Source organism: Etheostoma spectabile, chromosome 6, assembly GCF_008692095.1.
Source record: "Etheostoma spectabile isolate EspeVRDwgs_2016 chromosome 6, UIUC_Espe_1.0, whole genome shotgun sequence".
NCBI classification, from domain to species: domain Eukaryota; kingdom Metazoa; phylum Chordata; class Actinopteri; order Perciformes; family Percidae; genus Etheostoma; species Etheostoma spectabile.
In genome coordinates this window covers 11059394-11079145 of record NC_045738.1, presented here as the reverse complement: position 1 = coordinate 11079145, position 19752 = coordinate 11059394, and the positions used below count along the sequence as shown (strand labels likewise).

The 19752-nt window shown below is 38.6% G+C and overlaps 3 protein-coding genes across 6 annotated transcripts; 2 read left to right on the top strand and 1 right to left on the bottom strand.

Moving 5' to 3' along the window:
* The first annotated feature begins 160 nt into the window (after window positions 1-160).
* Window positions 161-5062, top strand: zgc:92606 (gamma-aminobutyric acid receptor-associated protein-like 1). Its single transcript, XM_032518848.1, has 5 exons — window positions 161-184; window positions 1808-1897; window positions 2133-2211; window positions 3998-4116; window positions 4617-5062. Exons 2-5 carry the CDS (start codon window positions 1808-1810, stop codon window positions 4680-4682), a joined length of 354 nt encoding a protein of 117 aa, XP_032374739.1. The 5' UTR covers window positions 161-184; the 3' UTR covers window positions 4683-5062.
* Window positions 5063-5380: 318 nt separating this feature from the next.
* si:dkey-26c10.5 (early activation antigen CD69) lies at window positions 5381-10893 on the top strand. 4 transcript variants are annotated; one of them, XM_032518798.1, is made up of 7 exons: window positions 5381-5640; window positions 5878-5976; window positions 8325-8429; window positions 8683-8811; window positions 9264-9433; window positions 9541-9638; window positions 10376-10893. In XM_032518798.1, the coding sequence occupies exons 1-7, from the start codon at window positions 5541-5543 to the stop codon at window positions 10500-10502; spliced, it is 828 nt and encodes a 275-aa protein (XP_032374689.1). In that variant the 5' UTR covers window positions 5381-5540; the 3' UTR covers window positions 10503-10893. The 4 variants fall into 4 exon arrangements, with proteins under 4 accessions (XP_032374689.1, XP_032374690.1, XP_032374692.1 ...); XM_032518799.1 differs by having other exon boundaries at window positions 5383-5640; window positions 9282-9433; XM_032518801.1 differs by lacking the exons at window positions 5381-5640; window positions 5878-5976 and adding an exon at window positions 8027-8255 and having other exon boundaries at window positions 9282-9433.
* Window positions 10842-18631, bottom strand: trpv6 (transient receptor potential cation channel, subfamily V, member 6). The gene is made up of 17 exons (XM_032518660.1): window positions 17134-18631; window positions 16808-16955; window positions 16587-16684; window positions 16373-16495; window positions 15609-15749; window positions 15429-15527; window positions 15104-15279; window positions 14861-15007; window positions 14660-14739; window positions 14401-14536; window positions 13903-13989; window positions 13609-13685; window positions 13358-13523; window positions 12977-13043; window positions 12592-12860; window positions 12404-12510; window positions 10842-11451 (listed from the first exon to the last, which is right to left on the bottom strand). Exons 2-17 carry the CDS (start codon window positions 16936-16938, stop codon window positions 11196-11198), a joined length of 2160 nt encoding a protein of 719 aa, XP_032374551.1. The 5' UTR covers window positions 16939-16955; window positions 17134-18631; the 3' UTR covers window positions 10842-11195.
* Window positions 18632-19752: the final 1121 nt, after the last annotated feature.

Sequence of the window (19752 nt, the reverse complement as noted above, 5' to 3'; positions counted from 1 at the left end):
TCACAGAAAACTGGGCCACAACAAGTGTAGACGGACTGCATTACTCATCCAATGAACGCACTGCAAACCTGCTTTCAATTCCCTGTGAATGGACAGATTTCGCTGTCAATCTACCCACTCGTCTTTGATTGGTCACAAATGTGGTGGGTGGGCGTTGCAGTGTTTGTTGTTTTCGTTCAGCAGAATAAGTAGACCAGTCGACATCTTTGAAATTATCGCATTCCCGTACGTTATGACTGTTTTTTGGGGCTAATAACTGTCAACCAGGACATTATTTTTGAGAAACTTGACGGCATAAGGGACCACTGGAGTAAATATCGATTTGTCGTTTTTTGTGTCAAACTTGTTTTTGTGTTTTGCAAAGGTATGTGCAAAGTAACGTCTTGTTGATCAGTTAGCCGCAGCTGTTAGCATTGTCGTTGATAGGTAGCACCATAAACAGCTGATTGCTGACAAACAAAAACACGCTTTACACGTTTTGGACGTAGAGACGTTGGAAGCTAACATTGCTTAATCCAAACGATTCGTGTTGTTAGTTTTGTTGTTTTCTGTTTTAAAGTTAAAGTAGCCTAAATTATAGCTAATCTCGATACGGTTTTTAAAAGTGACGTGGCCTCACTTCAAGATGAGCCCAACCACTATGAACCCAGAAAAAATCGTGGCTAAAACAAGCTGCACACTAAAAGAAAACCCGAAGTGAAGTGGGATGATTTTGGCCGACTGTGAGGGAATATTGTGTGTATGAGTGAGTTTCTCGTTAGCTTTAGCTACCCTCTACCCAGCTGATGTTTACTCCACCCACAGCTGTGTTGTAAACATGTTTTGTGAAATTATATGTGGGATTATTGAAAAGAATACTGTGGTAATTCTGTTTAGAAAGGCTCTCATTTCTGACAGAATGGTCTAGGTAAAATCACGCTAAATTTATATCAGTTTAACATATTAACAATATGTTTTCTGGAAATTCAATTCAGAATTAAAAGCCTTGGTAAAATAACCAGATCCGAATGTTTGCTTTTGGCCCAATCCAGTAAATGATGTGATCAAATGTCTATCACAACCTCTCATAGCCGTTCAAAGCTGATGTTTTTAAATGGCTAGTTTTGTTCGACCAAATTTTAAAGCAGAACGATTTCTAATTCGCAATGATATAAGACAAAAAAAGCAGCAAGTACTCTCATTTGATTTGAGAAACTAGAATGAGTACATTATTTTTGCGTTTTCCTCACTATTTTAGCTTTAAAATGACTGAACCGTTTAATCAGGTTTCAAAATAATTACAGATTTATTTTCCAATATTTCGACAGAAAAATAAGAACCTAATGTAGAACTTATACACGTGAAACACTGAATTGATTGAGCTCTTGACAAATATTTAATCCCATTGATGCAAAAATCCTGTCAATCCGAATAGGCCAAACAATGATGCTGTATCTAAAACCCATGTTAAATTAATTAAAAGAAGAAGGTGATAACGCAGTCATTTTCATTGATTTGCAAACAATGGCTACATACAACCAGATAGATAGGGATAGCTTATTTGTGTTAACAGTAATTGAAAAATATCTTACAGTGTCAAATGTGTGATGTCATACTGGTCTCCTCTTAATGGCCTTCACAAAACACTTGATTTAAAGAGGCCTTCATCTCATCTTGTAGTAAACAATGCTTTGCTCTTTAGGCGGCCAATATCTTTTGTCGACTGAGTGCACTGGTTGGTGAAGTCAGCCAGTGCTCTTTCTCCTTTGTCTGCTTGGTAAATAATGCTATTGTGAGGGACTTCATGTTTCCTTGTGTTTCATTTCAGATGGGCAGTCAGTACCAGCGCTCAGTAGCACTTGAGGTGAGGAGAGCAGAGGGAGAGAGAGTTCGGGCCAAGCATCCAGACAAGATACCGGTAAGTGTGACCTGGCTAATTTTCTAATAAAGTGTAATATTCACTGTTAGTGACCTTTTATGAATTCAACTCAAATAAGAAGTTATGTTTTATAATCCAAGACATGCAGACCGTTACTTAAAGCCAGTTCTTCTCTTATTTCAACTGTAAAGTAGTGTGAATGTATTTGTTGTTTAGTTTTTGGCACATGAACACATCCTTTCTCTGGTAGTGACAACTTTTTTTTTTTTACCAGATCATTGTGGAGAGGGCCCCGAGGTCACGAGCTCCTGAACTGGACAAGAAGAAATATCTAGTGCCCTCAGATCTAACAGGTGAAAGACACAAATACATACGCAGTTTTTCTCTCTCAAATAACTCTCACATCAAGCAATCTCTGGATTTATTGGCCTGGCTGATTTATCGGTTAAACAAGACAACTGTGACTTGTACAAGAGACTAAATCAAGTTTGGACAGCCAGGTAACTTGCTGCTGATGTACCATCCAAACCTGGATGGATCAATCAGTCGCTGTCGCATGTTATTTATTCAACCCAAGGACATTGGAACTATAGTGTGGGAGGGGGTGCTGTAAATATATTTGTGGGTCTGTAGTTGGGGATCCCACCAGAGAATCTTTTGGCCATAAAAGCCTGAATTTAGTGGCCTCAGGTACGTACAAATGACGCCATTTCATCATATACACTCATTTGAATCATTGCATATTTCAATGAGTTTGCAGATACCTGATTCTCAATGTAGTGTAGTGAATTATTGTAAAGAAAATTTAGGCCTTGTGTGTTTTAGCCCTCACAGTCTTTAAATAGCTTTTTAAAGTCACAACTATTCCTGGCAGATCAAAACTTAATATGCACCTTATTATTTGTTTGACTCCTTCAATATAAGGTTTATCAAGCCATGCCACTGATGGGTAATGGAGGCTTTCATATTACTAGAAACATGAATGCACTTATATTAAGCTACTGACATCATGTGTTATGATTATTTATAAAACAGGATTTTGACAACATTGCCTGTTTAATTGTGTTTTTGCAGTGCATCTTTACGGAGCCCCAGACCTATCACATATAGAGAATTTTTTTTTTTGCGTGGTCTCTAGTTATTATTTTGTGTTGTGCTGTAGCCTATATTGAAAATGCAGCATTTTTCAGAGGACTTGTTAATGCTTACTGCGCAATCATCAAGTTGCTGCCACCGGTGTACGAAGTAGCCCGTGTAATGAGGACGTTCCCTGTCTGTGCAATCAATGCAGTTCTTAAAGTGGTTTATCAATTATTTTAGTAATCAAAACACTGAAGAAGATTTTCCGCTCTTTGCTCGGCAGGACATGCAGCATCTCAGCTGAGAACGCGACTGACTGACAGGCAGGCTCGTGTCTCGTCACTCACATTGGTTTGAAGCGGGAGCTATAGTGGTTTTAAAATGTTCATGCATAGTGAATCGCAACTTGTTCATCAAAAGTATTTTATGAGAATTAAAAATGAATAAAATCAAGTATTGGCTAGACTAAAATGAGGCTGTTTGGCCAGCAGCCCTTGCTTATGAAAACACTTAACAGAACCCTTTATATTGATTAAAAAAAAAGTGCATGTGCACATGTCGAGACAATCTGACAATCACATCATTGGGCAATGAAAGCTTATATTATTTATGTTATAAGGAAATATGAAAGTCAGATATTAAAATAAATTATTTATAAAAAAAAAAAAAATTAGTTTGGTGCTGTCGATAGGGGGTGCTGTCGACCGCACCCCCCCCCGCTCTCCTACTTTCAACATTTATGATTCGACCTGTGCGTTTGCTGCTTTGACAAGTCAAAATGTCTGCTCTAAAAAGGGATTGGATAGCCAGACAATAAGCTGCAAAGTAAAGTAGTACTGGACTCTGTACTGTACAGTGCAAATCACTGTTTGGAGTTGTTTTGTCTTTCAGATTTAATCTGATGAAGGTATGAAGTTTTCTTAGTAACACACCCGTTTTGTTTTCTGTCTCAAAAATGAGCAGTGACATGGTCATAACTCACACTTGCATGGTTTCTTCCTCTTCATATGAAATGAACGTTACCCTCGTTGACCTTCTCGCTCTCCTTCCTTTTTTTAGTGGGCCAGTTGTGCTTCCTGATCCGCCAGCGTGTGTCTTTAAGACCCGAGGAAGCACTCTTCTTCTTTGTCAACAACTCCCTCCCCCCATCCAGCTCCCCTCTCTCAGCTGTATATGAGGTAACTGCACCCATAAAGACACATGTTCCCATAAGGATCCTCCCCAACACACACATCACCAGAACATACATACAAGTTTCAGATAACACACAAAAAAATTTCATCTTTCCCATCTTGACACACAAACATACCAAAAACGTCTTCACAGACTGTACTCAACGGTTCTGCTTAGACAGCAATGTTGCTTCGCTTTTCTTGATCTCAAAAATAGCCTGCCAGTAATCCCATGCAAGAGAAGTCTGACTTTTTTTTTGTCATTCTGAAAGTGGAACCTGGTTTAAAAAAAAGAAAAAAAAGAAAAGCCGTTTGTGTGTATGTTGATGTTGTTTAAGGCTAAGAAGATATAAAACCATAGTGCTTTTGTTCATCTTATGTAGTGTCTGTGTATCTTATGTAGTAGTTGAATGGGGTTAGTGTGGGTGTGTCAGCCCATGTGCACACTCTCAAGTACACTTGCCATGCAGAATTATTAATGTTTCTCTTGCCTTGTTGTGTTCCAGGAGCACCATGAAGAGGACTTGTTTCTCTACTTGACCTACAGTAATGAGAGTGTGTACGGTGCCTGAGGGAGGACAAAAGACTGGAGAAAGTGAGAGAGAGAGAGAGGGAATGAGACTGTCAGAGGGATAAAGAGTTAAGCTGTTTGTAATGCTTCACACCACTTTCGATCTCTATATTAGTTTTGATAAGTAACTACAGTACATGGTGGAAGAAAAGCTTTGCACAAGGCAGAGGGGTCAGTATTTTGGGGTGAGCAAAATGTGTTTTAGAACAGACGAGGGGTGAAAAGAAAGAATGAAAGCATCTATCGCAAAAGGAAGTTATTGAAATTATGTTGACAGTTCTCTCATAATCTTTCTCAGTCTGCTGTATTTAATGCAAATAGTTTTTTTTTGTAAATTAATATCATAAACCTTTGTGGAAAATAAAGATGAAAATGCATACATTTCTGGTTCTGTGTTTGTGTCTGTATCTGCCACACCTGTGGTTTTAGATATCAATAAAAAGGAAGAAATTAAATTAACATTTAAATCAAAACATTATTCATCCAAGATTTTATCTTGAGTTGCACCTTTGAATCAAGCCTCTGTAATCACACAGTTTAATGCTTAAACAACATGTTGAGACTATGTACGCACACATGCCCCTTCTCCCAAAGCCACTGTACATTGTATGTTGTTTAGGCGGGAAAGTACAAAGAAATCTTCACAGGGAAGTCTTCTGTCTTTACCGATTGGATGAGTCACTGGAAACTCTGGTCTTGGATTATTTGCAAACTATTTATGAATAAAAAGTGCAACTTGACAATTTTTTTTTTGCAACAGGCAATTCAGGCTGCATTACAAAAGGTTATATAACTCAACTGTCAGATGACTAGCTGGTTCTAAAAGACTTCCCCAGCAAATCGAAAGTCAGAGAAACAGATGAAAAGAGCCATGGAGATGCAAGAGATCGTTAAAGAGGGGGAAAGAAACGAAGAAGATGCAGGAGCAAGTGAACCAATGCTGGAGGTCAAAACTGAAGGTACAAGCCATTTAATATAATCAGGTAACATTTGATAAAAAGTGTAAAAAAATACAAGCTTATATTATGCACCGGTTTACAAAATATTTGTTTTTATCACTAATATTTCCAAAAAGTGTAATGAAACACTCAGAAAGGTAACGTGAAGATATTTCATATTTTAATGCATTTAATATTTAAAAGCCAATTCCAGATGTCTTGTAAAATATGTCTGTCTGTGTCTTTGCCTGGCTTTAGAGGAAGCAGAACCTGACCACTACGCTAAACTACAAAGTCCATCTGAGGACGTCTATTCAGAAGCTTTATTTGGTGGAGCTCCGGTTAAAACACAAGCAGGTACAAAATATAAGAATGTAAAATGTTTGTGTTTGATATGTAAAAAGAAATAATAACAATAAAACTCAAGAAATATATATTCTATAAACACTATACTTTATTTTAGTATTTCCAGATATGCTACTGCATACTACATTTTGGAGGCAAGTCTTGTACTTTTTTTTTTTTTTAAACTCCACTACGTTGACTTGGCTGCTTTAGTTACTTTGCAGATTGAGAATGTTTAAACAAAATGTTAACCAAGTACATTATGACGTATTGTAATTGTTTAGACTACCCAACACAGCAGTATACAAAGTCGTTGAAATTAGCTCCACAATTACCGGCTACAACATGAATGATGCCTAAACATTAAAGCATCACTAATTATAATTCTGCACTATAGTACATATGATTCTGAAATCTGCTTTCTGCATAATGAGTTAAGTAAGTTGTTAAATGCAGGAGCAGTTTTTTACAAAGTGGTAATATGACATTTACTTAAGTAAAATATTTGAAAACTTTTTCCACCTCTGCCTCCAAGTACGCCTGCTTGTCTTTATGAAAAAAAGTAAATATTGAAATAAAACTAACAAATAGATGAGGGCGTTGTATCTACTTCCCTACATTACTGAGTAATGTGCTTTCATCATCATGGTCTCCATGCTACTGTTCAAACAAAAATAAAAGCAGAAATTGTGAGTCAGGGATTTTGGGATAAAAAGTATAATAAACTATAGCATCTTTTTTACAGTGATTATGCCCATTATTGTTTGACTCTTAATAAGAGCGTATTTAAAGATGGAACTTAACAGGTCAAGTTGTATTAACACAAAGCAATAAGTTAGCAGTGCAGCAGACAAATCAAGTTTACATTGGTAGGCATTACTAAATGCCTACCAATTACTTATTTTGTATCTTGTTGTCTAAAATAAGCATGTTAAAGCAACACTAGAGAACTTTTTGTAACTTAAAATAATGTGGTTCAGTTTGCCAGATCAGGTGGCAGATCTGTAGTTCCAATGAGACATAATGGGACAATTCTGCTTCCAACTTGTGGGGGGACTGAAGCAGGAAAGGTTCTCTAGTGTTGCTTTAAGTTAAAGCTTTAGTGCGTAACGTTTTAGTATCAATGAACGTCCGTTACATTCAAGCCATTGCCAAATGAGTTGAAACAAAGCTAATAAAGACTATCAGCTCCACTCAACTCTCTCTGTATTTCACTGTGTGGCTGTGTTTAGAAAATGGTGTCTGGTGTTTCACGTGCAGAAAATCGAGTGAAGACAATGACCTCTTCTATGGTGTCCATTTTTGTTTTTTTTAATCCTCTGTGTCCGTATGTAGACTGCCTGCATAGACTGATCCTGAGCCACGTGTGTTGCATCATTGGATTCCAGGGAACAGAACTAACACTATGCTTAAATACAGAACATATAAAATATAACATTAGGTCATCATACTGTGCATAAGTTCTTAGACTCACTCACTGTTGTTGTATCGTTTGTTTGTGAAATGATCCATCAAATAGGGAAAGAAACAGTGCAGGGGGTAAAAAGCACAGCAGAGTGTTACTGTTTTGTACAACAAGCCTCTAATTCTAATAGCAATTAAAATAAAGCACACTACAGATACTATGTTACAATTTATTATATTGTCCTTAACAGGGCTGAGTGAAATAATCGCCTCTTTCTCTACAGGGAAAATATTTTTTTGTTTTTGAGGTACAGTGGGAACAAACTGTGTTAATTATGGCCCGGGTTGACTCCTCCTTTTTATACAAAGCCCTGCACTTTAATCACATGTTTAGTTTCAGCTCTGTATCAATGACTGTATGTGCTGTGTTCGACACAAACACTCGCCTGAAATGACCTCGGGAAACAAATCCTATCTGTTGTTTGGAGTACAATGTCTCCAGGAACTATACAGTATCGGTCGGCCACTCTCTCACACACTCATTCTCAAAGGAAGAGACGAATAGAGATACAATACAAGTTTTGGAAATTGAAGGTCAAGCAGAGCACTGTGCCTCATGAATAATTTAGAAATCAGTGAATGTCACGTTGCTACGGCGACGAGGCAATGAAGGAGGAGGGGGGCGTCTCATAAAAGCACTAAAGCATGAGTCAGCAGCACAAGCAGACCGAGCAAGACAGGGTAAACAAGCTTGATCACAAATCCCAGGATCCTTTTTGCCATGTACATCAAATTCTGGCGCAGTTATGGCGAGGACAAAAAAGATGATGCCAGTGAAAACTTGTCACCCAAGTCCAAGTTATCTGTTGAACTGGAGGGGGAAAAAGGTAGGCCAGAGCCTTGATGGTTGTTTGTGTTTGTGCTCATCTTTCTAACGTCTAACTGCTGTCTTTCAGGCAAACAGACTGAAGGAAACACACGTCTGTACTTTGCTGCATGTTTGTTCCTCACCATAATCTGCCTGGTCCTGCTGTTGGTCGTCATTGTCCTCAGTGTGAAACGTGAGTATCTATCTGCAGCAATGGCTCATGCCAGAACAAAAAAACAAACAAAAAATACCATTGTCTGGAATCAGTTTGTAGCACCAAAGCAGATCATGAAAGGATTGTAGTTTCCCTGGGAGTTGTTCTATTTTTGCTCCTAATAACAGAATGATACAGGAAGATAAAGTGTGCCCAGTGGCTCTGCTGCAGCCTGGGGGCATCTTTCTTTTTTTTCCCCGTATAACTCCTCCCACTGTTCTCTGCTTTCTAGTCCAAACTGGCTCCACAGTCTGCCCAGAGAGAGAGGAAACAACAGGAGGAGACAGACAAAGTCCTCTATTTGTTCCAACATGCAGCCACAAGGAGTGCCAGGCTCTCCTCCCCAACATTCAACCTCAATGTGAGTGTGATACCAGGTAGACAAAAGCATGATAGAAAACCTTGCACATGCCAAACAAGCATCTAAATCAAAAGAAAAACAAATCATCCCAAGGTTTCTAGTGACAGTTCTGTTCAGTTTGTTCTTTAGAGAACTGAGAACGTTTAATTAAATAGAAACCAGGAATCAGATGACTTAATAGTTTCCTTTTTAAAAAAAAATCATTTGAGTGATATGTGATTACACACAGTATACCTGTGCTCCCACCACATGTTGCTGGTAGCCTTTTCATTTTTTTTCGCCTCTTCCAGCCAGAGTCGTCCGTGTACAGAATATATGGGAAGAAAATGTCATTAAAACAATAAGGAAAAAATAAAGCTAATTAAGGATACAGAAAATGAGTAAAACCGTAATTGTTTGTGCAATTTAGTCCACATTTGAGTGACCTTTTGTTTTCCTTGTTTTCTGCACTGACTCCTCTCTCCTTGCAGATGGCGGCTGTCAGCAGTGCGCGGATGGGTGGCTGACTTTAGGCCGGTCGTGTTTTTTCCTGTCCACCTTCAGGCTGAGCTGGGAAGAGAGCCAGAATGTCTGTATCTCCAAAGGAGGAGCTCTGGCTGTTGTTACCAGCCAGAGGGTTCAGGTGGATCTGATATCTTTTTCCTTGACCATGAAGTATAACCATGCATTACAAGTGGTGACTTTTGCACAGTATATTTTTTTAAATGTCAATGCTGCTCTCCCTTCTAGAGTTTTCTGACTAAGCAAGGGAAACTGCAATACTGGATCGGACTGAGACACAAAGGAGCCACATGGACCTGGGTCAACAACACTGTGCTGCGAGAGAGGTGATGGAGGATTAATGAATCGACTAATCATTTTCTATCTATCTATCTACTATCTATCTATCTATCTATCTATCTATCTATCTATCTATCTATCTATCTATCTGTCTAAGTCATGTCTATCTATCTATCTATCTATCTATCTATCTATCTATCTTTTTAGATTACATTAGGGTGAGTTAGTTGTAAATATGTGCCATTTTTATGTTTTATCAATCCATGAAAAGCAAGCAAAATATAAATGTATGTATTTATATTTTGGGGAATTATGTAGTTGACACTTTCAGTAAAAATCACTCTATCCCATTTTATTAGGTACATCTGTACAATCTGTTCAGCTTTTGTTGACATTGTTGGAAATGTGTAAGTTACGTGTTTATTACTGAGGTCATAGTTAAAGATGATGTTGTACTATACTGCATTTTATTTAGAGGCGTTTCTATTTTGTTGCCCTATAGGGGGTCAGAATATTAGAAACACCTCTGACCACCACTATACTATAGTGAGCTATAACCTTAATGCTAACACATGCTATTGAGTTTAAACATTTTAGACAACATCTTCATACAGATACATGTTATGGAAGGACTCTTGTATTGAATGGGAATAGATTGTAGCCTACAGGTGTACCTAAAGTGGCCACTGAGTGTTCATACATACATACTTCACAAAAAGAAAACCGATTGATTCTCTCTCCACATTTCCTAAAAACTAATAACCACATTTTCTTTTGTTTGCAGTTTTTGGGCAGACAACAGATCAGAAGGGGATTGTGGGATCCTCAGCAGTGAGAGCCCACCTCAGAAGAACTGGATCAAAGCTTCCTGCAAAGACTACACCTACTTCATCTGTCAGGTGCAGCTCTGACAGCTTCTGTCTCCTTTTTAACAGAAAAATGACCAAACCAATCCTCTGTCAACAAGCATCAAGTCCTCCATATCATTTCTAATCATGTCTCTTTCCACTTCAATCAGTAACATCCAGCAAAGAAAGACAATGAAGCTTTTTATACTATAGTTTTAAGTGTAACACTTGGAGAAATTATTAGTCAGATTTTATTGTATACATTATGTTTTTATGTAGCTTTGTGTTGACGTATTTGTATTTGAACATGTCAGTTACGCTTGTAAGCACTATTTAGGGTACTTTACTCTCATGATTCTATGAACTGCTGTTTGACTTTTTCCACAAATGAGGGCCAGTAAGTTTGTTTCAACAAGATTTTATTCCAATATAAAAAAAAATTCATACAAATACATAAGTTGAATGTCTGTTTCACTTTATTTTAGCTGAGCAAATATTACTGCTATAGTTTTACACTATACTACTACAACTACTACTACTACTGCTACTATTTTATATAAAAAAATAACACACTCTTTTCTAAAGCATAATACTGCTGGAATAATTGCACAGTGGAATGTATAGACAGATTTGGTCGGTTGAGTTCTCGTCTTGCAAGTATGTTAATAGACACTTTACGTGTACTTTACATGTTCAGGACTTTCAGATGAAGGAAGGCCTCAGAAAATTCTCTTCAGGCTCAGGCAGAATCTCTTCTTAAACATATTTAATTTCCTCGTCCTCCTCTGGCTCTTCCTGCTCCATCTCCAAACCCAAAGCGCTGTGGCGAATCATCTGCCACCCTGTCAGAGACCTCACATTGTTTTTAGGTCTGAGCTTGGGGGTTCCGGATATGGACCCCTTTATAATGTCAGTTTTCTCCAATCCCTCCTTTTCCTTTTCCTCGTCTTTAGAGAAAGCCTTGACGTAACGCCGCATCTTTTGCAACATTGGGTCGTTTCTGTCCTCAACCCTGCAAAGGCGGAAGAGTAAACACAAAGTCCAACATGTAAATGTGCCAGATTTAGCCACACGTGCTAATTTTCATCCACAATCCCTGGCAGATTAATGGCTTAAAACCAAAGGTCAAACCAACAAACCAACAGCAGTAGCAAAGATATCCTGATTTTGACCACTCATATGGGTCACACTTTAGAGATAACTATGTTTCCCATAATGCAAAGTGTGGTCCGTGGCACTCTGCCAGGGGGTCGGTAAAAATTATCAATTTAAATAGATGACATAATAATTTGTTGTAACAAAATGCATCAAAATAGTTCTATTATAGTTATAGTTATAGTTCTTATAGTAAAATAGTATAATAGTTCATTACTTTCTAACAAATCTAACAAATAACTCTTACAATCTGCAAATATGTTTAAAACATGTCTAATATCTTTCTAATACATTTCTCTTTTGTTGTTCTTTAACTAAACGCAAGAAGTGTAAAAACAAAAACAAAAAACCTACATAATAAGATGACATAGTCCATATTTAGATGGAGGAGGTGTGATAATAATAGATCTGCGAGAGTGAGAGTTGTGTTTCTTACTCACAGCACAACATGACTTGTGGCTGCATTAAAGACCACTTAGATTGTGGTCAGTGGACAAAATTCTTTCTATGTGATTATTTTGAACAAAAATAGTAAGCCTAAAATGATGTCACTACACGGACATTTCCAGATGCAATATACTTGTTGTTTACATTTTTGCTATTTCGTGGTGTTTTAAAGGCTCTGGAAACCTTTACTTTCTTTGATAGGGTCACACATGGACACATTATTTTCTACCAAAATGTTTTTGTTGTTTCACATGAGAGATTGGCATACATGTTTTTGACTGTGCTCTCCTCTATGGGCTGAAGTGGACAAGACTTTCAGGGGCTTTAAAGCTTCGGTTTCTCTTACTGCAGTACTGTCTTACCTGAGATACCAGTACTCCCTCAGACCGTACTTGAGCCCACACACCCCAAGTCGAGGCCACAGGCAGCGGGGCAGCCTCCTCTCCAGCATCAGAGTTGTGGCCACCACCTGTACAACATAATTACAGCTTGTAACCATGCCAGTAATGCACAGGGACATGATAATGATGGTATATGTGTGTGTAGTTACCTGAGTCCTCCAGAGCTCATCTCTCTCCTGGGCCACCCTCCAGTGTGTGTCACTCATCATGGCTATCAGTAGATTTAGCAGAAGGATGTAGGAGACGACAGAGAAGGCGCAGTGTAGCACGTGGACGATCGGGTGGGTAGTGATGGTGTGGTCCACAGGCAGATCTATGAGGCCCACACTGAGCTCAAACTGGGAGAAGAGGGTGATGGGAAAAGAGCGATATGCAGGAATGGAACCAGGATCCTGGGTCATATACACCATCCACAGGGCTGAGAAAACATGTTTTAAACGTATGTGAGTGAGCAGAAATTTCAAGAATTTCTTATCTCACAAGCTGCATGAAGGTTAAATGCGTGTTTGTATACGTTGCCAAGAATATACTCACAGGTGGAAAAACCAATGAGCACAATGAAACTCAGCCACATGAACTTGGTCAGGTCTCCAAATATAATCTAGGGGGAAATGAGACACATGTTAGGTCAGTCTGCAAACACAAATAGGTGAACCTCAAAAACCAAAACAACAACTGAATACATCTGCTTCAAAACATTTCGGTACAGGTGTGTGTGTGTGTGTGTGTGTGTGTGTGTGTGTGTGTGTGTGTGTTGTGTGTGTGTGTGTGTGTGTGTGTGGTGCGCGTGCGTGCGTGCGTGCGAGCGTGGGCCCGTGCACATGCGAACATGCGTGTGTATGTACCAAACATACAAACGTATATGACTCATGACTCATGAGCTCCACAAGCAGCACCACTGCGACTGAGTCCTACCTTTTGTATCATGATGACATAAGGGCCGAGCATTTCAAAACCTCGGGCGAAGAACATGACATTGCTCCAACCGAGAACTAAACACACTGCCATCACCACAGCCTCTCCCTGCACCTCGCAGACTCTGAACACACACAGCAGCACCACCAGGCACGCATAGCTGATACTGGTCAAAACAACAACAGAGAGGTTAAAAGGTGTTTCAGGACAGTGAGCGCCATTATACTTCTAAGATGGGTTTTACAACTCACAGGATAACATGGAAGGGGCCTCCCAGTGCTGTCTGGCCAAAATAGCGCTTTGCCCCCACTCTCAGTATATCAGGAATCTGTTGGAAGAGGTAGTACAGGTGAATGTTGCAGTGCAATATATATATATATTATATATATATATATATATATATATATATATATATATACACTGTATACTACATATACATATGCATATAATGTATGTGTATATACAGTATACATATATATATAGTATATGTGTGTGTATGTATATATACAGTATGTAAGAAGATAAAGCATGTTTCATAAACTTACCTCCAGCAACAAGATGACAAAAGCTCCCAGGATGCTGATGATCTCACCCACCAGCCGCAGGTTGTCCTCATGTGTCACATAACTCTCCTGAGGCACGGAGAGAGGAAATATAGATGTACTAATATTAAAAGCATATTATTATTAGACTACATGTCACATGCAGGTGCAGAGTTTGACATTTACACGTGAACAGTGTACATGAACAGATATGGTCCAACTATGAGCTAAAGTACAGTTTTTGTAGTTGATAGTATTTGTGTGATATACTATATATATATATATATATATATGTGTGTGTGTGTGTGTGTGTGTGTGTGTGTGTGTGTACGTGTGTGTGTGCGTGAAATAAATATAGTTAAGTAAAAAGTACATAGTAGTACTGAAGTTTTAGGTACTTAGTTAATACACATTTTTACATTCCACCACTGTCTATTGTCCTGTATTTATATTATATAAAATAGTTTAATGTGGTCACAGTAAAATGTCTAATTCACACACATGAAATGTTTTCTGGACCCGGATGGTTTTGTCCATTTCTGACTGTGTGTAGTTCTCCGGAGCGTCCTTCAGAGGGCGAAATGCACAACACAGTGTGAAGGTCCCGATGTACAGAAGATACAGTAACAGCAGCAGCCTGACACAGGAAAAGAAGAAATAAAAACAAAGAAAAGACAAAGAAATAAAAGAAGTAAAAACACGGTTAAAAGACTGGACATATGTACGGTTCAGATATTCGACTACAGATATGAAACTTCACCTGAAATAATGTTTTCCATAGAGGTTCCACTTCAGACTGACCAGCTGCCTCACAGGAGTCACCTCCAGTATCCTTCTTGCCTGGAGAACAAAACAAAATCAGCTTTTAATTTCTTCTCTGCATGACATCAACATCCTTCATCATTATTTCTGTCTGAACAGTCACTGACTTCACCAAAATACAGTGCATCGTGTATTGTACCTTTCTCTGGTGACCGCCCACGATGAGCTCCAGCACTGACATGTCGTCGGCCCATGAATCTATCTCTGTCAGGTCATACAGGTTAGAGGTCAGGGGACCCAGACTCCACTGGACTACACGCCTTTTATTTACCAGGTGCTGAAACGCCTGAAAGAGACAGAGGCAGTGAGGATAGGATTAGTGAAACAATCTTCTCTTTCATGTTTGTATTTCACACTGTGAGCCTCCCAGGGCTTTACTCACCACTATGTTTCCCTCTTTGGCAGCCAGTTTAAAAGGTGTAAGGCCTCGGTAGTTGGGTACCATGTCGAGTGGCACTGACTGGTCCAGCTCTGCATCGCGTGCCATAATCAGGTCAATGGCCTGGCACGCAATCGTCTTGTTGGGCTGCAAAACCAAAACATGAAGCGCTGTGTTACCTAAACAGAAAAACAAGGGAATAAAAATAGAGTGTAGACAAGAAAAAAGAAGAGAGAACAGAAGGCCATTAATAATCAAAATATTAAGCCAGATGTAAAATAAGGCTGTACTCTTCTCCAACTCTCCTACAGGAGGACGTATTTCATACCACGGTAATCCTGGCCCCTGGTGCTGGCCCCTGCGTCGATCACCATGGAGATAATGTCCTCGTTCCCAGCACACGCAGCAAAAGACAGGATGTGCTCACCTGTTGACCAAATGTACATTTTGAAAAACACCATCTGTTACCCACCAATTACCCAATTTTACAGTAAGCACGCTGATGTACCATAGTATAAGAGTCCTCCTATCCTCTTCCTGAAGTACAGACCGGTGACTCGAGGTGTAGCCACGTCACCCCCACGACTGATCAGATGATGAACCAGGTTGATGTTCTGATTCACCACAGCAATGTGGAGAGGAGTAACACCTGAGACAGAGTAGGAAGAGCAGTGTAAGTCAGTCCACTGTAAATCAATTGTTACTCATTTCAACTGTTGTGTGAGTGAGGCTCACATTAAACCCATGTGTGTCTCTGTGGTAAATCCTGTTTGAGCAAAATGAGTTATCTTGCTGAGCTGTTACCAGTGGTCATATTCACATTTTAGGTGTTAAAACATTGACTCATACAAAGTGAGAAAATGGTTTGACTGGAGTAAAAGTTGAGTAATAACCACTTTGTGTAAAGGATGTGTTTGTTGTAGCCTAATGCTATCAAATGTCCGTATTGGCTGTCTGGAAAAAAATACAGAATTCTCACTAATTAGTTGAATTAATGTCCTATTATGAGTCATCACATCTGACACCTTTGGAATCTTAATAAATGCCTTTTGTAAATGGGGATTTCAATGCGAACCTAAACTTTACATGTGTATTATCTATCATAAATCTGAAATTCAACTGTTTACATGAAATGTTTCTTCATTTTAAGATTAAAAATTCAGTTTCTTTGTTACCATAAAGCTGATCACATGTGAATACATTCACTAAAATTTAAATCGCATGATGTGTGTTTGTGCTTGTTTTTGTGTCTGTAAGTTTCTGCGTGTCAACCTTGGAAGAGCTCGGACGTCATAGGCTCGTTGATGAGTTCAGGAGCTCCGTCCATCAGAGCCACGGCAGCTTCCAGGTTATCAGCCATCACAGCAACATGAAGCGCTGTCTCACCAAGAGCCCCTGAGTGAGAGGATCACAATTTCATACATTACAACTGACATTGCACTACTCTGAAATAACAACATTCATAGTTTACAGCAAAGAGCCTTACCTCTCTCGAAGATATTAGTGGATGCACAACTCAGCAGTTTCTTGATGCAGCTGACATTGTTCTTTTTAGCCTCATAGAAGAGAGGAACCTCATTTATGCTGAGGGACAGACAAAGACAACACACGTATTAAAATTTAACGGACTAGGCTTTGAACCCGCATGTAATTAATTTAGACACAGTCTAATTCATCGTTTGAAGCAGTGGGAAATGAGTTTCTTACTATTTTGTGTGGAGCAGAAACGTCTCATCCAACATCTCCTTCCATCCTTTCTTGTTTTGAAGACGAAACCTCAGCTGGCTCCACCAATGGTTGAGCTTGCTCGGAGCAGACGTGGCCAGAGACGGAGACATTGACACTTGATGTTTGACTGGAAGAGACAAATAAAAGAGTGAGAAGTAGTGAATTAAAAAAAAAAAACCAATGAAACAAATTGTAGTATCGGACAGGCTTCATAAAGGCCTGAACATGGACTATTTTACATAGCTTTCAAAATAAAGTACAATAAAACAAACAAACACAAAAATAAGAAAGTGTCTCAATCTCACCCTTAAACAAAAAAAGTGCTGCTCCTCAACTTCTTGATATCCTCAGTCATAACACTCTGTCAAAGTTGGAGACAACACCTGTAAAATGTCCTTGAGGAGAAGAGAAAACCCTTGCTGGGTTATATATGACCTCAGCAAGGAGGGAGGAGACGTGTGGAGGGCTTGAGATTGAATGGTGGAGAGGGAGGATGAGTGAACAGTGGACAGGTAAGACAGAGAGAGTGAGGCGGTAATGAGCAAGTAGACTTTCACCGCAGGTCAGGAATCCCACAGGGAAAGTTGCAATTTAAGGTTCAACTCACTTTATCATGCTGATTTGAAATTATCGGCTTTATTCTGTCACCTTAACAGTGAAGTGACAATGGTCCAGTTCCTAATCCCAGTATGTCTCACTGTTATCACCAGGCCTACCTGCATTCCACCAACTACCATCAAAACCTGCATGGCCACTATGACAATTTAGCAACATCATGACAATAAACACATTGCTATCATTGTTTCTAGTGAACCGTTAAAGGAAACCTGTTTGGAAATTGCAAGTTTGTATGTCTGAATGTTTGTAATTTAAACTGAATATTAAACCATCGGCACAATGTCCAGGCAGCATTATTTTTAGTTTTTTTAATCTATCAGTGGGCCAATTTCTCCAGGTGAAACTAGGATTATTTGGTGGTGTAATTTATGGACATTATGTCTGATTTTCCAACATCTTGTTCAAACACAAACTACTTTCATTCACAATGATTTAACATGTTTAGCACCATTGATGTGTCAACAGGAACGATCACAAACAAGGTAATTGCCACATTACAAAGACCATAATGATCATTTGGAGGCTAGAAACATCATGTCACTTTGGCTCTCAATGCAGAAAACAAAACTATGAGCTACATTTAATGTTGTGAAATTATCAGTCTTTATTCCAGGAGAGTTTACTTGCAACAAAAAAAAAAATCATCCGACTGAACCCGAATCACAGATTTAATTTCCACACAATTATGTGTAAACTGCTGAATCAGTCAACTTTTACAACATCTCTGGTTATCTGATGTAGTGTTGCAGGTGTTTTGCTGCACTATTTATGGGTCATGACTAATAAATGGTGGTCGGACACAGGATAAACAGGGTTTAGGAAGGCTCTGTAGGAGGCCCTGATAATGGTTGCCGATGTGGCCGCCATTTAGTATTGTGAAGATAATAGCTGTTTACCAAACGGAGAACGCCATTTTTAAGTAGTGTCATAAAGACCGGTGGTTTCTACTCTGGTAATGTCTTTATAAAGAAACAATAACACCATAAAAACATGATTTTGTGGTTTGCAGGTCCACTGTTTTTGGACATATGTACTAGCAGTTTTTTCACAACACTTTGATAATTTGAGTCAAGACATCGCAGCAAACAATTATTAAGACATCTCTGGTACAATATGACAGATCCTGAGAGTGACTTAACACAATAGAGCTCAATTATCATTATTAAAACAAAAGCATCACACACAACATGTTTTAACATGTAGTCATCATATACATAGTGTTGGCTGTTTCTTTAACACAAACTTTAACTTAACCCCTAAACTTTCCATACTCCCAATCTTTCTCAATTGCCATTCATTTTCTGACTGCACAATGACATCCAATGGAAGATTTTAATAATAATTAATAATTCTCCATATTTAGCATTTGATATTCTCAGTGATAAAAGAGATATTCATATCATTTATTTAAATCTGGAATTGAGTCCAAAAAAATAAAATAAAAAATTTGCCAGTGTAATAGCAATATTTCAACCCGTTCTCTATGTAAACCAACTTGTTTCTAAAAAAGTACCTCAGCATTGTACTAAGTAGTACTGTACAGTACTACTAGTAGATGTATTTGCTTATTTTCAACAACTGGTGTTTGGAAACATCACAATCTGGACTATAATTTAAAATAAAGTTGGGAGTTGTGGGTTTGAACAATATTTGGCCACTCAGCATGCCATTGTAAAAATGACGCAGCAGTCTGACATTGAGACAATATGGAGACCAGTTACTACACTGCAGTTGGATACAGTAAAACAACACAATGCCAGAGGTGTCAAGTAACGAAGTACAAATAATTTGTTACTTTACTTAAGTAGAAATTTTGGGCATCCATACTTTACTGGTGTAGTTATTTTACAGCAAACCTTTTACTTCTATTCCTTACAATTTCATGCAATTATCTGTACTTTCTACTCCTTACATTTTTAAAATAGCCTTGTCACTCTTATTTCAGTTTGGCTTGTTTTCATTCCGGCTTGTCATTGTTAAAAAACAACTTAAAACCTATCTAGATAAATTGCGCCATCCGGAGAGAGTGAATCTGTTGCCCTCACAGATTCCTGCCGCTAAGCTTGGATGTACACTTACATTCCAATAAAGGTTATTTATAACATGCCTCTAAAGTTTGACTTTTTGCACCATTACTTATACCAATATTTTTACGCAGCTAGTCATCATATCTTCCGCCCCATGAACCACGTCATTGCTCAGTAGTACACATACAGTAAATGGTTCTTTAATGTATTTGCATAGTATTAAAATGTGTTAATTTTCAACGGGCATAAATGCTACTGAAACAGGTGCATCCCAATTTT